Genomic DNA, 20,021 nt, shown 5'->3' on the forward strand with positions numbered 1-20,021 from the left:
TGGTTGTTGAAAAGGCACGAATGTTATCATAAAAGAAACAAATAAATTTAAAAATATTTTGCCAAACCAAGTTGTGCCCATAAATATTTTTTTCACTTCCCGGTTTAATGCAAGCATTTATACTCACCGTTTCCCATCTATTTGAACCCCCTCATATATATATATATATATTCCAAAATTTCTATTATTAGCTAAAATTAATTAGAAAATACAAAATTTTAAGGATCTCACTTATTATTAGCCTTACTTGCTTTGAATGGTTCGATTTCTATCTGCTGAGTACATGTAGAACAGAAAAAAGGAGCATCCAAGATTCAATTAACATCAATATAAGTTTTTATAACCCATGTATCATGAAGAAAAAGAAGGTTGACTTGATTTACATTGCCGAAACAACAAAACTTAACCATGTCAAGTAATCACATGACTGTAAAAGTAAAACCACCAAAAATAGCATTGTTTTAACTTAAATAATTCGAAAAATTAATCCAATTCATTTTCCTTTCCAAATCTATTCTGTTTGATAATGTGGAATAACTTATGGATTGCTGTTATAGATAAATGGAATTGTATAACACAATATGTTGAATCAACATAACAAATCAATCACTATAAAGGTAATAGCATATGATTGATTTATGCAGGGAAGAAATCATTGAGTCTGTTGTGTTGATTAAATTCAATAATGGCAAAGACAAGCCAATCCATGCAACCTCCAACATCAACACGTCACTAGCAAACATGATTACTAGCAGCTCATGATGGCTAAACCACATTACCCTATATTACAATATACACATGTTTATATCAACTCAATTAGTGGCTCATAACAACACCACTAGTCCTACTCCAAATGGTGGAGGAAGAGTAACCCTAGAAAAGTTTCAGGGCACAGTACATCATTAATCTTGATGATGAATCAAATAAGGCTCTGCATAATTGAGTCATAATTTTAATTTTCTGCCCTAAAAAATCTGTCTCCAAAACCGCAAGAATCTAGTCATTGAGAAAGAACTGGAGGAGCTATAGCACGAGTATTATATGAACTGCAGTGACCACATTTTTGTCCAAGAATGTGGAAGTAAACTTCAGTTGTGTCATTACAGTCATTACATAGTATCCAAACCTGCAATGGTTGTTGTTTAGTTTTCTAAAATCTTCTGATAGAACCATGATATATACGTGTGTAATTAAATTGAGATGCATGGCAAGATTTTCTGTCATTTCAATAAATGGCAGTTAAATTACTCAATTAATCCCTAAACTATGGGAGAAGTTTCAACCCTTAAATTAAAATAATTTTAATTGGGTCCTTAATCATGTAAGTTTTTTCAACTATGGGAGAAGTTTCAACCCTTAAATTAAAATAATTTTAATTGGGTCCTTAATCATGTAAGTTTTTTCAATTTAGACCCTAGAGTTTTTAAAACCGCCATACATTGTCAATATAGTTTCTGAACTAACTCCAAGACCTACTTTTTTAGTTTAGGAATCCAATCCAATTTTTTTTTTTTTTTTAAATAGTTTGGGAACATGCTTGAAATTTCCCAATTAGTTTAGGATCAACTGAGTAAAAAATAAAAAATAGTTTTAAAACATGCTTAAAATTTCCCAATTAATTTTGGATGAAGTGAGTAATTTAACCTAAAACCTAAAATGGCATGTCCAAACTTTAGATAAGTAGGTTTGATAGAAAGTCTAACTCATCCATATGGTGTTCTTTGTTCCATGGAAACAAAGAACAAGAAGGGCATTCATAATTTAAAAGCACATTTCAAGTCTAATTTGTAGGCTTTCACAGAAAGCAATGAAACGGAGATAAATAGAAGTAACGTGCATTCAACAAGCATTTCTAAGAGTAAAACTCTACCTTTCTGTACCGATAATCATCAGGCATGACAGTTGCTTCAATCTAATATAGCAAAAATAAATTAGTGAGACATCATAATTGTACTAGATCATTTCTGCAAGGAAATAATCTTGACCAGATGATTGAACAGTATAAAAAACAAGAAATCAAGTGAAACTATCTATAGCCTTTAATTTAACCAAGTACCTCTTCATCAATTCTCTTCCATGCCCTAGACATGTCCATCACCGACTTGGAGCATATGGGACAACAATACCTTATCCATATATATTACCAAGTCAATTCAATAATTAAGAATAGATAAAGTTTTGTAGATCAAAGAATTGGTAAATACTTAATACTCACTTGTCACGCTTTAGCATCTCTAGGTAGCATTCACTATGCATTGTGTGACCACATTTCATAACAGCAATGTCTTTCAATGAGTCAAAAAGATACTTTACCAACATAATGAAATCATGTCAGAATCCTTTCATGTTTCTCACGACAAAATGCTAGAAATTCCTTATTTGGTTTAAAACGCGAGACGGGAAAAGAGGGGAACAAAACACCCACCTCATAACAAATGGGACAATGATGCCTCATGGAGTTCTCCACACACAAATGATTATCACGCAGAGTATTTGAGTAGCAACACCCTGTTAGTATTGAGCAATTGATTTGTTAACAGAACAAAAAATTCAGTAACTTATGTGAATGATTATTAGATGTGACTCCAAATTCCAAAGGAAACAAAAGAATCCATCTTAGAGAAATTCAGAGAAAATTAAAGCACAAATGAAGCATATTGTTCACAAAATTATCATATACCATAGATCAAGAGATGACTTTGAAAAATATTCTTTCAGCTCCATTGCGTTAGCAAGCACATCAAATAAGAGATCACTTGAGCAAAAACGAAAATAAAGCTAGAAGTTTAGGAAACTCATACTGTAATTAAAAAAAAAGAGGCTTCATTCCAACTACAAAAAACTGATTTGGAGGTTATAAAGATAAAACAAATTAATACCTCAGAAATAAAATCATAATAAATCAACAATTACAGGGAAAAAAAACAGCAGAGTTAATCAACATAAAGCAGTGCTTCCGAACTTCTGGTGTCACTAAGAGGCTGATAGCATGGTTTTTAATTCTTTCAGGTCGTGTAATATAAACTTACCATGCGAACTCTACTGATTACTATAATTCAAATGTGATTTCAGCACTTCATAAAGAGGTAATAAGTTCAAAAAATGCAAAGGTACGAAAGAATTGAATCTTTTAACAATTTGAAAATAACAATTTGCAGCATAACTTAATTTGAAAAGGAAAAAAACAGTCTTATTATACTAGAGCAATGAAAAAGACACAATGGTAGCTAGATGATGAATGCATACCACACTTACTGCAGTGGGAATAATTCTCACGACCACCAAGTCTGTTCCAAATTTCATCACCAAAATTAGTAGCATCTCATAAACTTGTATAACTTAGGCCATAATGTAAGGTTTATTAAAACAAACCGTCAACGCACCTACAAATCCCACAATCATCACAATGAAACTGTTTTTTCCCGGTCTGTTTAATGTGTAACCAATGCTCAGCATCAAATAGAAAACAATAAGATTAACAATCACAAGCTAGAAGCAAACACCAACTGTCAACTCTCAAACAAGTCCATCTCCAAGAAATATGAAGAACCCAAAGTAATAGTAATATAAGCATATTAATGAAGCAAAATTTAATCATATACTGCAGATTCATTGAGTGACCCCTTACATCATCATCGAAGAATTTGCAGATATTGCAGAAATATTCTCCCATTCTGACACCACAATTTGTGCAAACTTGAGCAACCTTCAAAAGAAACAAATAAAAGAAACAATAAGAGAACCACAGATAAAACCATTACCAAAAAAACATAGTTTTTAATCAAACTGGGAATGGATATTAGATACACACTGGCTGCTCTGTGTCACAAACTGAACAAACAACCTGAAACAACATCAAAATGCAAAAACCATATTACCATCATCTCATGTTAAAGGCACAATAGCCCAGGCAGTGTGGAAAATGAACATCAAGTGGGACATTAAATTATCCTTACATGTTGAACGTCCTGGCGGACGAGTTCGTGCCGATCAAAAGGGTTGCTCAGCATGCTCTAATGACGGGAACAACACATACCCACATCAGATTGAAGCAAAAAGACAAGGTTTTTGAGATGAAACACAGAAGGGTGAGAACAAGAAATACCGTTGCCTCGTTATGACAATGACGGCAAAAGTAGAGCTCATTGCAACATGGTGCTCTAATCCTGCATCTTCTTCTATAATGCTTGCACCTACAAAAGGCCATCCACATCATCAAAACAAGAAACCAATGCACAAAACTTAAATACAGTTCCTTAGGTATTGTTTGTGTTATTTTTCAATCAGAATTGGAATTTCACCTCCATAATTCAGATAACAAAGGCTTGCATTAAAGGATTACACGAATTAACAACTCTAATTGGAGAACAATACAAACAACACTTAAGGAACTGTATCGAACTTTTATCCGAAATCAAAACACAATGAATGAAAAACAAAAAAATTCAAAATGAAAAGAATAAGGGCATGGAAGAACAATAATATAAGATGAGGTACCCGTATCCCATCTTCCCAAAATCAAGACGTTCAAGGACAGAACCTTCCATTAGTTTTGGAAAAGAGAGAAGGGGAAGGAAGGCTGAGAGAAGAGTTTCCTAAATTGGAAAGATTTTGTTGGTGTTGGAGATGATGGTGTTGATATTGACAAAGAAAGATGAAGGAGGAGCAAGCCATTCTTATTGTTGTTGTTGTTATTATGTAGTAGTATTTTAATGCAATGTAATGTATAATAGTAGCAAAAATCTTTGGCTACGAAAGTTGATAAGGAATAGAATGTATCCACTTGGGAAGAGAGAGAAAGAAAAGGGATAAGGTGGTGTGGTGGGTAAGGATTGGCATGGCATGAATTGACAAAAGAGAAAGAGTAAGTAATGAGTTTCAACAATAATTAACAGAAAGAGATGTGACCGTTGGATCTACCAATGGGATTTTTAGATTTGGAAAAAGCCAACCAAGAAAACCGTTTTTGTTCTCATGTGTTGTGTTGTGTTTCACTGTCTTGTAAGACAATTTTAACTCATCAGTTGCAGTATTTGTACAATTTAAGAGAAATATATAAAAAATATTCTTAAAAATATTATAAAAAAAGTCCATAAATAAATATATACCATAAGCCTATAACTCTAATCTTTATACGTAGATAAATAAGTAAAAAAAAAAACATGTGAAAACATTATTCTTAAAAAATTCTTATAAAAGAAGCAAGGGACTGAACTACTTGATGGACTGCTAATAATTTTCAAGGGCCATCTCATCAATTATTCATATCTAATTTTTTAAGGGAGAAAAAAAACACTGGGAGGTGTTGGGCTTCGATATTCATGCACCATATGCAGTCCTGATCAAGTGGCAGCGTGGCACACGCATGAATCATGTCATTTATTTATTTATTTTGGGTAGTGGGACTGTGTGATCTACGAAACTCAAGTATATTGACGATAACTTGATAGTAAAAACAATTATGCTGATTATATTGTGAAGTATAACTTTATAAAATAGAGTTCAAAGATTGACATATTGTTTTAGCTTTGATGTAATTCAAATGAAGATCATTGGGCTGGACTATCTTCATGAAAGATATTGGGGCTTGTTTCGTGAGTATAATTTGAACTTTAGTCCAAAATTCATAAGATCGTGTGATTTAAATTAAGTGATATTATTAAGATATGTTTAGGGTCTAAAGTGAAAATAAGTGTGGTTAAATTTAAGAGCCTAAATGAAACAAGTAGAAAATTTAAGGATTTATTTTGAATTTAGTTTTAGGAACTAATATGATATCATTTTACACTTTCAGGGCCCTACCCTTCGTTATTCACAACAAAATATTTCACCCAAATAGTACCGATTTCCGCGTGAACTAATGCTATATAATAAGCAATCTCCACCCAAATAAATTTTGCATTGGAACTTGATCATATATAGATGAAAATAATTCAAGTTTTCGCCCAAGTTCAATGCATAGAAGATGTAAGCATTTCCTTCCACATTGAAAAACAAAGCAGCCGTAGCTTAGTAATGTAAAGATTCTCATCTGTGTGTTTGTTAAAACCATAGATCGATTATTTATACCAACTAGTCAATTGTATAAATTCAGCTTTATTATTGAACTTTGCCAGTTTTCGGCAGTAACCTTGTTTGTTTCTCTGCACTGCTAAAATATGCTCTTCATTCACTGCAATTTGTATTAAGATTGAAACTGATTTTGCATGCAGTATATCCCAATTATCTATGATTACATGCATGCTAATTAACCAGCCAAATGACAACTTATGTAGCCGGATGAATGCTAATTAAGACTTGCTATACTTGAGCTAGTAGAGATAACAAATTATTTGATTTCTAAGCAAAATAAGGATGTTAATATATTTTCTTTCTGTGTCCTTTTACCTCTTGAAATTAAACTAGCATCATTGTTATTATATACTCTTGCACCTTCAGTGATCACTTATTTGATATAATGACATTACATTTTGCACACTCTTTTTCTCTAAGCACATCTCTTCGTTACTTTTTTTTTCAATTTTTGTTCTTTTTTTTTACATTTGTTTAGTATTATCATTCCATAAATTATATTCGGAAAGTGATAAAATTTCAACACTACTTTCAAAACTATGTAAGAACCCTTCTGAAAATTAATTTTCAAAAGTATACATAATTTTCTCACTTTCAAATTTAATTTCCAAAACAATAAAATCAACCATATGTATAAGGGTATTGTTGAAATAAAATTTTAAGAGGGAGAGAGAGAGTGAGTGAGAAAGGGGTTTGCTTAGAAAAAAAAGGCACAAAAAGAAAGCCGATTGATATAATCATGTTGGGCTCGCAGTGGAACTAGCCCAAACATGAATTTGCCAGTTGCATCCCCAAATCATATTCAGGCATAAAGGATTATGCATATTTTTGTTAATACTTGAAAATTATTTTTGAAAGACGAAAACCAATTCCTCCTAGATGGATTAGATAAAAATAAATAAATAAGATGCTATTGGATCAATTCATCCTAGATGGATTATATATTAAAAGAGATATTGTAATACTTGTAAATAGCTATTTGCTGAAAATAAAAATAATGTGCTCTTGGATGAATTCATGAACGGTAGTAACAACCATGCAAACTTCTTATTGACATTTATTGAATTAGCTTAATTTCCATTTCAATATAGTTAATAATCAAAATCTTATTGAAAACCCTTCAAAAAAGGATTCTTGCCAAACTATTTTCTCTTTCTTAGTGAACCTAGAACCTAAATCTCAATATTGCTAGTCTTGGAAGGATAGGGGAACCCAAAAACAGAAAACAAAGTTGGTTTGCTAAGGCAGTTTCTAGTTGTGACAACAACTTTACATTGTCTTTTTTCCATCAACGAAGGCAACTAATTGCCATAACAAAGTTCCAATTATAGCAAAGAAAAAAAAAAGTTGGTTCCATGACACTTAATTACACCCATGCAACCCATAGTTTCTTCGCCTCTCCTCTTCATATAAAAAAGAGTTATTATATTCCGACCTTCATCTCTAGTTTCCTTCTTTTTCTGTGTGTTTTCCCTTACTACCTCAATCAAATCACATAAAAACTAGGAAAACTAAACAAAGACATGGGTTGTGGGAAGTCCAAACATGATGTTGCTTCAGGAAACACCGTCCTCCAGCGCAAGAAATCCGGTGTGAGCAGCCAGGAAAATGGGACAGAAACCAAAGACACAAACAACAACAATGTTGTTGACAATGTGAGCTCAGAGGTACAAGTGGAACAGAAGGGGAGTGAAAGTGTCAAAGAGTCTGATGTTGAAGTTAAGGATGATCTAGTAGTTAATGATGTCAAAAGTGAAGCTGAGAAAACAAATGTGCAAGAGAAGGAGAAACTTGAGGGTGGAGAGGAACGGTCTGAGTCAGAGAAATCTGAAGATGAGAAAGATGATTCATTGAAGGAGAATGAACAGAAGATCAATGATGCTGAAACTGTTGAGGCTACAGAAGAGAAAATGCCAGCAGAAAATGAAAAAGGTGCGGAAAGAATGAACCTCTAGAGTTTTCTTCAAATGGAACTCAAAATTCCCATGAACCCTTTAGTCATTTTTTAATAAAGTTTTCTTCAAAAATTTCAAGAACAAGTGGTTGATTATAAAGTTTAAGAACTTTGATTCTTTTAATTCACATTGTCTTACATCCCTTTAACACTGAATTTTCCTTTCTATCTCTTTTCTACTTTCCTCTTTCACAATACTCATCACACCTCATTTAATTTTTTCTATTTTCTTTTCTATCTCTCGTGTACCCCTTAATGGAGAAATTATTGCATGGTGTGAAGTCATCATATGTCCATGGTCATAGCTAATCTTTATGTGACACTTAATCGAGTTTTTCAATTTACACAAAAAATCTTAATAAACTCAGTTGCATGTTACGTGGAAATTGGCTGAAACATTGAACATGTGATGATCCAAGACCATGCAATAATTTCTCCCTTACATGACTTGTGAGAGAATATTTTTTAAATTTTGATTTGCTTTTATACGTGTACAGAGGATGCCAGTGTGAAGAAAGAAGAAGACATAAAAGACACAAAAACTTCAATCTCTGAAGGTGAAGAAAAGGATTTGAAAGCTGAGGAGGTTTGTGGGGTTAACAAAAAGTTCACACATTAATTAGTCTCAAGTGCTAGTTGTGAGAAAGGAATTAATGGAAACATGTTTGTGCTGCAGGGACAACAGAGAATCCAACAACCAGAGAAGATGTGAAAGGCAAGAGGAGATTAAGGACAATTACAGAAATCAATCTGGTTACTTTTATGTGATAGCTTTTTGTGGCCTGTATTGATCTTTGATCCTACATTTAATTATATTATGTTTCCGTTTCCTGTGTCCTCTCAAATGTAACAAGTTGGAGATAATGGAACAGTTATAGTACTTCCCTCATTCTTTTCTTTCTTATGAGAAGCTATAGTGTGGAATTCTAATTTAAAATATTATCTAATCTCTAAAGACAGGAGCATAGTTATCGATGATAATGACAATGTCATTGTACTTATTGTAGCTTGCATCACTCGTAAGATCAGAAAAAAAAAATGAAAAATGAAAATTCAAGAGAAGGACAAGTAAAAAATTCGACCCCTTTGCTATCAATAATTTACGAACAAATAAAATCGTACCCACGAAAAAAAGAAAAAAATGAAGGTCGAAAAAGTATCATCAGGAGAATGAGGGCTCTATAAGCATTAAGTATGCTGTACTGTCAAATATCTTATTATTTTAATTATTGATTTATCCATTGACGTGATTAATTTTTTTTTTTTCATCACATCAATACGATTTTAAGAGAGTTTATATAACCCTATCCATTTTGAATTTATGTGCCAATTCGAACTAAACTTTTTGAAGGATGAACATTTTTCACATTTTTAATGTAAACTTACGGGATTCATTTTAATTTTGAACAAATTGTAGGCCGCTGAAGTTACTACTAGTCTGCTGTTTGGGCAGAATCTATTTTATCCAAAAAGTGGATCTTCTGTATTTAATTTTTCTTTTGGTAAATCATAGGAGGAAAGAGTCCTAAGAAAACAAAAAAAAAATGCCTCAAATAAGGTATTCATGATAGATAACTCTACTAAAATCAGTATACAACCTGACAAAATTTCTATCTGAAGAAGCAAAATTCAGATTAACATTGTAAAGTCTATAAGAAAATGAGTCAAAAACAATTTATTAAAAAAGCATTTTAGTTTTTATTAAAAACATAAAAGAAAAATAAGAAACCTTTTATAAAATTATCAAGCGAAAGTTTTAAAAAAATGATAAAAAAATTTATTCATTTTTCGTCCTCATAAAATTATAATATGACATTTTTTGTCAAAAACAAGATTTGGATAACCAAAATTATGTGTATAACTTTTTGGATAGAGATTATATGTATAACTCATGAGAAAATATCATATTTATATCAATTATATGCCTAACTGATATAAAAAAATTATTTTAGTAGATTCAGATACAAGCGAAACCTTGCTCGGAACCAAAAAATAATGCATTATAATTTTATGAAGATGAAAAATGGACCAAAAAACTTTACAAAAACAAAATATGTATTTAATCAATTTCACAAGAACGAAAAATATATTTTAACTTTAAAAAAACAATTTTTTCTTCTCTCTTGCATGCATTCTTTCTCTTTCTCCTTACTCCTACAGCATGTTCAGTTTTAAGTCTGATTGTTCTAAAAATCACATTAAAATTAAAGCAAAATATACACGTTTGAATGAAAAAAAAAAGTAAAAAAAAAAACACATATCCAAATATGAGTTTAAGACCTATTTGAACAAATTTCTCATCATAGGCACTTATAAAAGACAAAAATAAGATAAATGAAATAAATTTATTCATAAGTTAAAATTAACTTTAAAGAAGCTAATATTACAAATTAGTTTTTACTTTAAACTAATGTTACTTTATAGAAAACCTCATTTTACTTTTTCTTCTCCAATAAATATTTATGAAAAAAATTATCAAAACATGTCCTCATTCCTCTTTCCTCTCTCTTATTTATCTCTACCCTATGTGTCATTTTTGAAAATTATGAAAAAATTTATCAGAACATGTTCTCGTTCCTCTTTTCTCTCTCTTATTTATCTCCACCCTATGTGTCATTTTTGAAACTCTATAAAAATACCGAAGAATTTTTACTTTTACTTTATTTTTAAAACTCATATCTTTAAACTATAATTTTAAAGTGACTTTTATGTGAAAAAATAAATAAAAATGAGCCAAACCTAACTTTAACGTTTTTATGTTATGACCTTAAAAAAAAGTTTTATGTTATGTTATGATTGTTATAATTGCCCACACTGAATAAACCCATAATTTTAAAGAGATTGATAATGTAAATATATCTCCGAACAAAATGTAAAATAAAAAAAAATTAGCCTAATAGACAAGGAAATGGTGATGTCATATAATGAAAATAGGTCCAAAAAAAGGTGAATAGAAATTTAAATAAATTGGAGAAACAGAAAATTTGAGTAAAATTAAACTTTGGAAACGGCAATGGGTAAAAGAATTATCACCCAAATGAGAAGTGGAATTCAGTAGAATTTGAAAGTGAAATTATACACTTAACAAAGTATCAAGAATTATTAATTATGAAGTAAAAAAATATAATTATTAGTTATATATACAAGTATGAGCATATGTACACGAGTCCAAGACTATACAAACTCCTTCCAGCCCTAGCCTGTTCAATAAAATTGTTCAGCTGTATGGACCATGAAGAAAGAAGAAATCTGAAGAATAATGCCACACGGCAAACCTCTGGAACATATCATGCAACAGATATCTGATGCCAATTCAATCAACATTAATGGGATTTTCCTGATTGTCACCCTCTCCACTCAATTTGATGAGGGGGGTTGCAGGATCTCTGGACAAGATTAAGTTTCCTCTTGAATCTTTGATGTTAGTATTCTGAACATAAGAATCCATAACAATTCTGCATGAACTTGGCTCATCTGATCCCATGTCAACGCCATAATAGACCAAGTGATCAGCAATGCTATTCCCAGTCACCGATCTGCACAAGATAACCAAATCATATTTCAGCAGCATTCCATCACAACACCAAAATTAAGGGAAACTCAATTTTATTCACACCCATGCAGTGGCAAAATTTTCATGAAGTATACATTTTCAGTGGCATTATGACAGAACAGATAGACTAACCTGCTGCAATTTGGATCCTCACCAGATTCATCACAAATCTTCTCAACACTGTACACAAGACTACCTAATCCGATGTTATAAAGCCATACCTGCAGTCCACAACTTCTTAGGTTCTTGAACAATAGGAAAATAAATGAAACAAGTGCTGCAGGTTTGCATTCCCCGCTATCAAAAAACCAGGACTCCAGGAGTCATAGACCACGACAACAGAATGACCCACACTAAAGTTATCACGTTGTCCAAGCAACAAACAAGCAGATAGATAAAGGCACAAAATAGATGTATTTAAGAGCTTGGAAATAGGAACCTCTATCACATCACTGGGGGCACAGGGGAGAGATGGTATCTCAAACCAAGTCACGCCAAAAATGACACACAGGCACCAAACTATACTAGTCCGAACAAATTAACATGCAAGCATTATTCCTAATGTTTTCAAAACTATCAGAAATGGTGAAGAGGGAAATTTTAGTGACAAATAAACACAGAATTTGAATGCGTAGGAAATGTATGGCTGCAATGAAGAAGATGAATGTTATTACAAACACTGAGAAGAGAGTGGCCATTTGTAATACAACTAGGTGCAATTTAATATATTAATATTAATACAGATATGCAAAAAATATTTCCAATATTCACAAAAATATCTAATGGTTACCAAAGGACAAACAGCAGATCATAGTCATAAATTCCCACAAACAAAGAGACAAACTTACTTTAATTTAAAGATAATATAATAGGTTTAATATACAAATTTCATCATTTCATTATGACATGCCTTACCTCTCTTGGGAAGTGGCGGTATGTCTTCTGCGGTAAATAATAATAGTATGGAGGCAAATGAGGTACAATATCATGGTCATTTGTGACTCGGATGGTATTTGGAACTAGTTTCGTATAGAGAGATGCAAAAGCAGCATTTCCAATACGAGGTTGTCCAAATGTCATAACTTGAACATTTTTTTCATTTTGATTTACCTGTAAGAATCAAATAAGTAACTATTCTATCCCTATAAAATACAGAAATCTTGAAATGACTACATGAGAACTTAAATAGTGGTCTTTAAAAAATAATATAAACACAATTTTGCAGTTTGGACTTTGGATACTATTCACGTGACCAAACTAGTACCATCTTAGGAAATTTTGTCATTTTCTCCTCAAAGGTGCTACTACATCATTGATCCAGAACATAAATGATTTGACAAATTTCCATATTAGCCACCGAATGCATAATATAACACTCCAGTTTTACCCAAGCCTAGGACCAGCTATATAAATTTCTATCATTAAAAATATTCCAAATATGATACTTCCACAAGAAATTCAAAGTCCCTGCCTCAGGCAAAACATAGACAATACTCATGCGAAAAAATTGAAGCGAGATTGAGACCATAAAACCTTGTTGAATAATGCCCAGTCATGCCAAGAAAGCTAAAATTATAATTACCGTTAAATCAAGTCCACAAAATGAAGCCATTGCCCCTCCCATTGAATGCCCTGTTGCTATAATTTCAATATCTCCATAAAACTTCTTTGCTCTTTCAACAGCATCTAAAATTGCAGGACGTATTGTTGTATTGTGGTACGCGGTATAAAAACCACGGTGTACCTGGAGACAGTGATAATAATATGTCAGAACTAACACCAATACGGAGCAATTGAGCATAACCTAAGGCTAAACTTTTACACACCATTGCATCATCCATGCCTGGATAATTTATATCATGCTGCTTCCAATATAAATCTTCAATCCAATTCTGTAAGCTGTATAAAAGTGGTTACAAAGAAATCGGCTCATAATATAACTCAAGTTGTCTCGAAGGTAAGCCAAACATCTGACAGACTTTAAATGTTTTCCTTATTAACATGTATTTTTGGACTTTATTTTTCTCTATAGAAAAATTATTGGCTCTCTCTTAGTAGACAAGATATATACTCTAATACTCTCAAAGGTCAACAATAGAAGGGAACTTGTGTTCTCTTAAGAAGCACAAAATCTATAGTTTACAAGCTCTCAAACATGGCTGACCAAGCATTTTTTTTTCGCATGTAGATAATTATGCTCTGGCTTTCTTAATGCCAATATATGAGAATATGTGCCTTTAGACACAAAAATCTATAATGTACAGACAAATCAAATATGATTGGGCATCTGAATGGCCATCTGCAGTATTTCAAAACTAAAGAATGTTGCTGATCAGTTTAGGGTGAAAAAAAATGGCATGCCCACATGCCTGGTGCACATAAATATGGAAACAAGATATATTACTTAACCTCCTATGGCTTTAAATACTCAAGACACCATTGTGCTAATAATACATTGCATGTTAAATGCATTTTCTTAGCTTACAATTACATATGCATCAATGCATGCATATCAACATATGAGCATCATACAAAATTCACATGCATAGCAAAACACCCTTGTTTCTAAAACATAACAGCATTTGTTCTAGGAATCACATACAGCATTGCACTCTGGTAGATACATTTTAATGGAGTCTATACAGTATACAGTTATGAGCCTAAAGTTCCTTCAAAAGTATATTTAATCCAGTAAGAAAATCCACCTGTGTTCATTTGTTCCTCTGAATGCAATGATAATGGCATGAGGATCATCGGCCACTCCAACAAATGCCTAGAATAGGCAGTGACAATTATATTAAAACAAAGTACATTGGCACAAAACTTTGGAATAGTTTTTCTATGATGAGAGTTCAACCACCTGTAAGCAATGCTCGACGTCAACAACTAACTCTATCATTTCAAATCCCTGTTTCCATTTTAAAGATCTTTAGACCAACAATTTTAAACGAACAGACAAATTAGTAGGGCACTGGAATGTAAATAATTCAAAGCTCATTCGCGATGTAATTGAACATGTAAAGTTAAAATCAATATCCACATTTTCAGCACCTTGGTCAAGCCATTACACCTAGAGCACGTCCAAGTAAAAAGTTCAGTTAAATCTGACAAGTATACCTGCAACAAACAAACCTACCTCAGTCCTTTATATAATTCATACAGAATTCCCACAGTGCCCTAAACAAATTGGCTAATGCATGTAATGAAACTTCAGATTCACTGCATCACGCAAGTGAAATTAGTTAAATTCTTCAGTTAATATGATACACTTCAATAAATCCCCCTTTGACTTATTTTGACCATAGCCTGACAGAAATGGGGAGTCTCTCCATCAGGATCGGCACAAGACAAAGTTCCCCAATTCTTAAATCAGTTTAGTTCTGCAAAGCAGATATAAATTCATTGATTCTGATTATCAGTAAAAGAAAGAGGATATGGTTTAAAGTGGCCTACTTAAAGCAGTCTCAAATACGTATTTGGGAATTCAGAATTCTTATAAACAAACAAAAATTCATATCAGACTTACAATTAAAGCTATAATAATAAAACCATTTAGAGAGAGAGAGGGAGTTGAAAGTTGAAACTCGAAAGTTTCATCAGAAACCCAAATTCCAAATTCATGACTGACCCAAGATTAGAAAACAAATAATACACATAAACAATTCTAAATCCTCTGCCTACACATCTTAAAGGTTGAAGTTAGAACATACAAAATTCCCATAGAACTCACCGCAGAAGCATATTCCACTAATATTGTAGCAACTGTATGATTGTATTGGTAATGTTGCTTTTTATGCCTAACCTTGAGTTCTGCAGATGGAAAAAGACATAACATTTCATTATTGATATGCAAACGTGAATGATCCAATTTACACATAAAAACTAAACATAATCCAATGAATTGAAAGATAACAGAGAGATACAAGGCAATCAAAATCTCAAACCCTAGAACATTAACAAACCAGTTCAAGTCTTACCTCTGCCATCAGAAAAGGAAAGCAGGCATAAACAGGTAACCAATATTATCAACCACCTAGTTTTCCCCATATACATACATATATATATACTCTGCAATTGAAGTACACAAATCAAAGGAAGAAAAAGTCAATTTGTTATTATAAAGAAAAATATCAATCACTTCAACAACAACCAAAATTGGGGGCATGTTTAAAAAAAAAAACGGTAACATTAAGGAAAAATTGAAAAAGATGAATACGCGTGTAAGAGGAGCACGGTGAAGCCGGAAACGGAGTTGCGAACCACAAAGGTTGCGGTGGGTTTTCCGGCGAAAGGGGTTTTGTCCAGCGAAAGAGATGAAGGAGAAGTCAAAGAGTCATAACAATAATTTCGTGGCGTACTGGAACAGTCTGATCTGACTCAGCTGTTATTTAAATGCCACGACGAAGGATGTGATTCGATATAATATATGGATGTGGATTGTTGAGTGTGTTTAACGTGTGTCCCTCTTGTTCTTCAATTTCTTGCAAATTGTTACTCCTCCTTTAAAATTTGTTTCGTGAGAAGTTTACATTTTAAGCTAACCTTATTATTATAATAATAAAGGACAATTCAATCAAATAGAAGATTTTATTATAATCATTGTTTTCTATAAAAATGTAATGATTATATATTAATATGTAAAAAATGTATAACTTTTTTCTCTTTCTATAATTTAATTTGTTTATTCGCGTTTAATATTCAGTTACTTGTATTGGCCTATTGGGTTTTTTTTGTTGTTGTTAGTTTTAAGTTTTGGATTGAAAAAAAAATTATTTCTAATCTTATAATGTGGATTTCAATTTTTCTTGTGATTTCAATTTTTTTTGTCAATTTTAATGGCAGATTTTAAATTCAAACTAAACAATTAACTTGTTAATTCATAATGCAAGCTCATTTGGCGATACAGGCCATTCTATAGAAATCACAATAATAAAGAAGTAAAATTCTACAAAAAAAATAGCAATCAAAATAATGATATTAATAATAACAACTACAATTATAATAATTTTTATAAGTATTATTGTTGTGTTGATAATGATGATAATAATAATTTAATAATAATAACAATGATTGATAATGATAAAATGGTATCAATAATGTCATTGTTAGTTCTTAACAATGATAATTAAGACATCCAAATTGACTTTCTTAATTAATTTGTTTAATTAATTTGTTTATTTTCTTTGAGCGTTAAAAATGTGTCTTTCAATAGTTCTAAGGTCTTTTTCATGATCTTATCATTCTTCCACACAAAACATTTGATATAAGTTCCAAAAAAAAAACACTTGAAAATTTTGTACACCCTTCATACAAGTGTTATTTTCCACCCCTAGCTAATTCATAGAACTCTAGCTTTGTGCCATTTTCTTGAGTTGAAATTAACATCACACTTCATCCAAGTTAAATATTTGCATTTGATGCAATGGTTACTTCATTTGCATGATCATAGTGCATATCAACTCTAACAGCATCATTGATTATTTTTCGAACAAGATCTTCAGCAATAAGGTGTTAAACTACATTTGACCTGCAACTAAATGAAATATTACTTGTTATTATAGTTTTAGACTCCTCATGCTGAAGCCATAGAGTATATACCCTTTGAATATGGTGCATAATTTAAGTGATTATACACCACATTAATAGTCATTTACAAGACCTTTTTTGTCATTTACTAAATTATGTACAAATGCAGAATCAATAAATTCATTAATCTCTTCCTTATATTCAACAATGTTTCTATGGCTTCATAATTCATGACTTATTCATTGTTTTAAATGTTTAGTCTAAATTAACAATAACACGTCACTTAATGGGTCAATAAATATATGTTAAATTGAGTCACATCAAAAGTAATATAGTTGTACATAACTAATATAAAGTGCAAGTAAAAAGGAAATTAATTTTTAAGGTTCAATCGTTTACCAAGTATATCTAGATTTCATTCTTAAAAAAATATATATCTAGATTTCCTAGATGATTAAAGAATAGATGAATTTTTTAGGTATATTTCCTGAATCTATAATAAATTCTTTATTTATTTGATTTTGTTTTCCTTTTTTCGGCAAAAAAAATGTTTATGTATTTTCCACAACGAGCATAAGCGTGACGGAGTAATGCTGCGTGAAGGTAAAAGGCCTGGGGTGATGAACTTCTTTTTCTGGAGAAGAAGCGATGACGGTATTTTCGCAGTAAGACACAGGATGCAAGTGTTATCAATATGATTGGACTGGACGTAAAGCGTGATTTTTTAAGTTCACAGTCAAACCCTAGAGCTTAACCTTGAATAGGCGGTGAAAACTATATTTTATATAAAATTATTGGTCAAATCAAAACAAAATATTTTTTTTTCGTAATTGTAATCCATTGGACATAGATCAAATTTTTCAATTTTTTTTCTTTTGATTTTTTTACTGACATGGCAGTATATCCAGATATCTTATCCATCGGGGAAAATAGTTTCCATGACATGCATTCACATAAATAATTGAAAGGTAAATAATTAAACTACCAAAAAGATCAACTAAATTGACTCTCTCTAATTTGTTGATTATTTAGCATCCTATGCCCACATATTTTGTTTCAAATTAATATTCTTTTTTCAGTTACAATTCTTTAAATTTTAAAGTTATTTTTTAAAATAAATAACTGAAAGTATGTTAAAAAAATTATGGTGTGTGGAGTATGTTAAAAAAATTATGGTGTGTGGGAAATGTTACTACGGGTAAAATTCATATTAATAATTATAAAATTAAAAAATAGTCTTCACTCAAGGATATAATTTCTAAATAAAGTATACTAAATCCCTTGCCTAAAATCCAATGAAGGAAGACCACATGTAAGCGGTATTGTGAAAACTGACTCAAATCAATCGGTTAAATGGAACCGATGATAAGATCTATTGAAGTTAGCTATCAAACCATTATGCAATTTACTTAGATTAACTCAACTTGACCCATACGAGTTTGACAAAAAAAATGATGACTTAAATCAACCCCTGGCAGAATCTTGGTAATTCAATGAATGAATGTTTGGTATCCATAATTCCAACGAAGCTTTTTTGTTATAAGAAAAAAATATTCCAGCAAAGTTTTTTTTTGTAAAACAAAATGGTAAAAGCTTTTTTAAAATTGTTAATAGTTAATTTTTTAATAATAATAATATGCTCATATAATATTATTTTGATTTTCATAACAATAATTATGTTTATAAGAATTTTGCATGACTGCAAACACACATACCAATAGGAAGGAGAGACTTGAGGCTCAAGAGAAAAGGAAATACTTGGGTGGGATGGCAAATGCTTGTGGGACAACAAACATTTTCCCTAGGAACAAGAAAGACGATTTTTAATCTCCACTCACAATTTTTATTCATTATCATTTCTCTAATCTCTTATTCCCTTTTTGTATTTGGGATAGTGCCAGAATGTGTTTGTGTCACTATGTATAATTAACATTAAAGGAGCTGAGAATGATAAAAAAAAAAAAAATAGAAAGGTGGAGCGATAAAATTAGTGTTAATGTCTATTTTATTCTTTCTTTTATGTGTTGCAACTTTCTGCATTTACTTAAATATTTTTTATGGGAATAACACTTATTTTTTTACGAGACAAAAAAATATTAAACAAAAATTAACTTGTGTGGACAATAAGCAATTGCCCTTTAACCTTTATATGTGTTTTAATCCCTACTTTTGAGTATTTAATGCCATTGTACATTTAAGATAAAATTTCGATATTACTAGTTAGTTAAAATAATTTCATACAGATTTAACCACACATTTTGGCGATAACCACACATTTCGTGATTCTAACTTTATTTTTTCTTAAAAAAAAGAAAAAACAATTAAAGAAAGTAATGACAACAATTTTTAAGGAGAATTGACAGTAAATACATTTTAAAGATTTATGAAAGAAATAATAACCGTTATATGTAATGAAAGATAATTTAAGAATAAAAAATGTGTATATAAAAAATGATAATTATCTTTATTAGTAGTTTGTCTTTATTAATAATTATAGATAATAATTAAATATTCAATTCTAAATTATTCTACAAAATCTTCTTAATTATAAAATAAAAACCATTGAATAATTTTAAAATTTTGAATACATTTAATTTTTACTCACTACTTTCTTTTTAAAATATTAGAAATGTGTGTAATAAAATTTATACCATTATTGAATGAAATGTCACTAATAAAACTTTTCTTATCGTAACAGTCAAACTTGGCAACTCCTGTCCTGTTATTATGGGCCCTTTTATCCATGGCCGAAAATTGAAACTTTCCTACAAAAAATGTTATTTCCACCTCTTTTTTATGTAAACCTCACACCCCATTTTATTTTTTAGAAATAAATTTCCAATTTTGCCCTCTACCTTTTCGTGCTGACTTTCCCTCCCTATTTATTTCTCTCACCTTACTCCCACAACACACTTT

At 31.2% G+C, this 20,021-nt stretch overlaps 2 protein-coding genes across 2 annotated transcripts; both read right to left on the bottom strand.

The window, feature by feature from the left end:
* Positions 1-591: 591 nt before the first annotated feature.
* Positions 592-4,710, bottom strand: LOC114373531 (E3 ubiquitin-protein ligase MIEL1-like). Its single transcript, XM_028331012.1, has 12 exons — positions 4,498-4,710; positions 4,106-4,193; positions 3,957-4,013; positions 3,812-3,844; positions 3,629-3,706; positions 3,384-3,427; positions 3,247-3,287; positions 2,426-2,508; positions 2,216-2,307; positions 2,057-2,126; positions 1,871-1,912; positions 592-1,126 (listed from the first exon to the last, which is right to left on the bottom strand). Exons 1-12 carry the CDS (start codon positions 4,545-4,547, stop codon positions 1,001-1,003), a joined length of 804 nt encoding a protein of 267 aa, XP_028186813.1. The 5' UTR covers positions 4,548-4,710; the 3' UTR covers positions 592-1,000.
* Positions 4,711-11,052: 6,342 nt separating this feature from the next.
* On the bottom strand, positions 11,053-16,035 carry LOC114373124 (lipase-like). Its single transcript, XM_028330663.1, has 11 exons — positions 15,796-16,035; positions 15,557-15,647; positions 15,310-15,389; positions 14,631-14,696; positions 14,440-14,487; positions 14,285-14,352; positions 13,406-13,478; positions 13,162-13,323; positions 12,495-12,689; positions 11,712-11,800; positions 11,053-11,562 (listed from the first exon to the last, which is right to left on the bottom strand). The coding sequence occupies exons 2-11, from the start codon at positions 15,630-15,632 to the stop codon at positions 11,340-11,342; spliced, it is 1,080 nt and encodes a 359-aa protein (XP_028186464.1). The 5' UTR covers positions 15,633-15,647; positions 15,796-16,035; the 3' UTR covers positions 11,053-11,339.
* Positions 16,036-20,021: the final 3,986 nt, after the last annotated feature.

The sequence above is a fragment of the Glycine soja genome, chromosome 11 (genome assembly GCF_004193775.1).
Source record: "Glycine soja cultivar W05 chromosome 11, ASM419377v2, whole genome shotgun sequence".
Lineage (NCBI taxonomy): Eukaryota > Viridiplantae > Streptophyta > Magnoliopsida > Fabales > Fabaceae > Glycine > Glycine soja.

What these genes read in the sequence shown, in the direction of transcription:
- LOC114373531 (XM_028331012.1), bottom strand. Translation starts at nt 4,547, where the DNA reads ATGGAAGGTTCTGTCCTTGAACGTCTTGATTTTGGGAAGATGGGATAC. An exon ending in ATTGTCATAACGAGGCAACG is followed by an intron (nt 4,014 to 4,105) that starts GTATTTCTTGTT and finishes TCCCGTCATTAG; the next exon opens with AGCATGCTGAGCAACCCTTT. An exon ending in TTTGTGACACAGAGCAGCCA is followed by an intron (nt 3,707 to 3,811) that starts GTGTGTATCTAA and finishes TTTCTTTTGAAG; the next exon opens with GTTGCTCAAGTTTGCACAAA.
- LOC114373124 (XM_028330663.1), bottom strand. Translation starts at nt 15,632, where the DNA reads ATGTATATGGGGAAAACTAGGTGGTTGATAATATTGGTTACCTGTTTA. An exon ending in ACGTCGAGCATTGCTTACAG is followed by an intron (nt 14,353 to 14,439) that starts GTGGTTGAACTC and finishes TGCCTATTCTAG; the next exon opens with GCATTTGTTGGAGTGGCCGA. An exon ending in CAGGCATGGATGATGCAATG is followed by an intron (nt 13,324 to 13,405) that starts GTGTGTAAAAGT and finishes CACTGTCTCCAG; the next exon opens with GTACACCGTGGTTTTTATAC.